Source organism: Eimeria mitis, genomic scaffold (genome assembly GCF_000499745.2).
Source record: "Eimeria mitis Houghton genomic scaffold, Emh_scaff2498, whole genome shotgun sequence".
NCBI classification, from domain to species: domain Eukaryota; phylum Apicomplexa; class Conoidasida; order Eucoccidiorida; family Eimeriidae; genus Eimeria; species Eimeria mitis.
Window position 1 is genome coordinate 4,087 of NW_013570837.1, and position 829 is coordinate 4,915.

At 48.5% G+C, this 829-nt stretch overlaps 1 protein-coding gene across 1 annotated transcript in view; it reads left to right on the top strand.

Annotated features, from left to right (window-relative positions):
- EMH_0054720 (uncharacterized protein) overlaps nt 1-829 on the top strand; it is a gene marked incomplete at both ends in the record, with an annotated part of 4,381 nt that overhangs the window by 678 nt on the left and 2,874 nt on the right. The window contains one exon of the mRNA XM_013497146.1: nt 268-392. Within this exon, the coding sequence (XP_013352600.1) occupies nt 268-392 (125 nt within the window). The remainder of the gene's footprint in view (nt 1-267; nt 393-829) is intronic.

Sequence of the window (829 nt, forward strand, 5' to 3'; positions counted from 1 at the left end):
CGTGATCGGTCTGGACCGGGAAGTGCCTGTCGTACAGGTAGTGTCGGCACTTTTCAACGCCCCATCAGACCGCGTAAAGCTCCTTTTCACTGACCGGATACTTTTGCTCCGTCGCTGTGAAGTGGCTCATAGTCCACCTCCATTTTGCCGAAGAGACCACTGAAATTGGGAGAGGTTTCATCTACAAAGAAAATGGGTTTTATTTCAATATAAATGGACGGACAAAATAAATTTTTTATATCTTTTTTGCGATCGTTTGTTTTTCAGCTGTGCTTGATATCACCCGTGTGGGGATCGGGCCCGGGCTCGCACCTTGCCCCGATGAACCATGCGGTGCTACCAAGTGTAACGCTTGTTCTCTGGCCTTTATCTGGCCAGAGACGAGCCGCAATGTAGGCAAAGACTTAAAGCAGGAGTTTCCCAAAAGCAGCTGACCTCCTTGCCCGGTCCCTAGGCATCCTGGGCGTTGAGCTCAGGGCCTGGGTGTTGCGGGGAGGAGGCAGCCAGAACTGGGGTTGCAGCGCACCCCGCTGCGGCTGGCAGTGCAAGCCAGCCCCACGCGTGCACGAAAGGAAGCTTCAGGGAAGCTTCCTTTGCTGCATGCTTTGCCTCTGAACGAACTTGTAGAACGTTTGCAAGCGCTTACACGCAGCGTGCTGAAACCGTCGGAAGGCTCCTGATCTAACTCTGCGCTACATCACGCAAGCATAAGGGTCTCTAGAGGAGCTGAGGTGTAGCCAGTTGTGTTAGGTTTATATAATATATATATACATATATATATATATATATATATACATATATATATATATATATATATATATATATATAT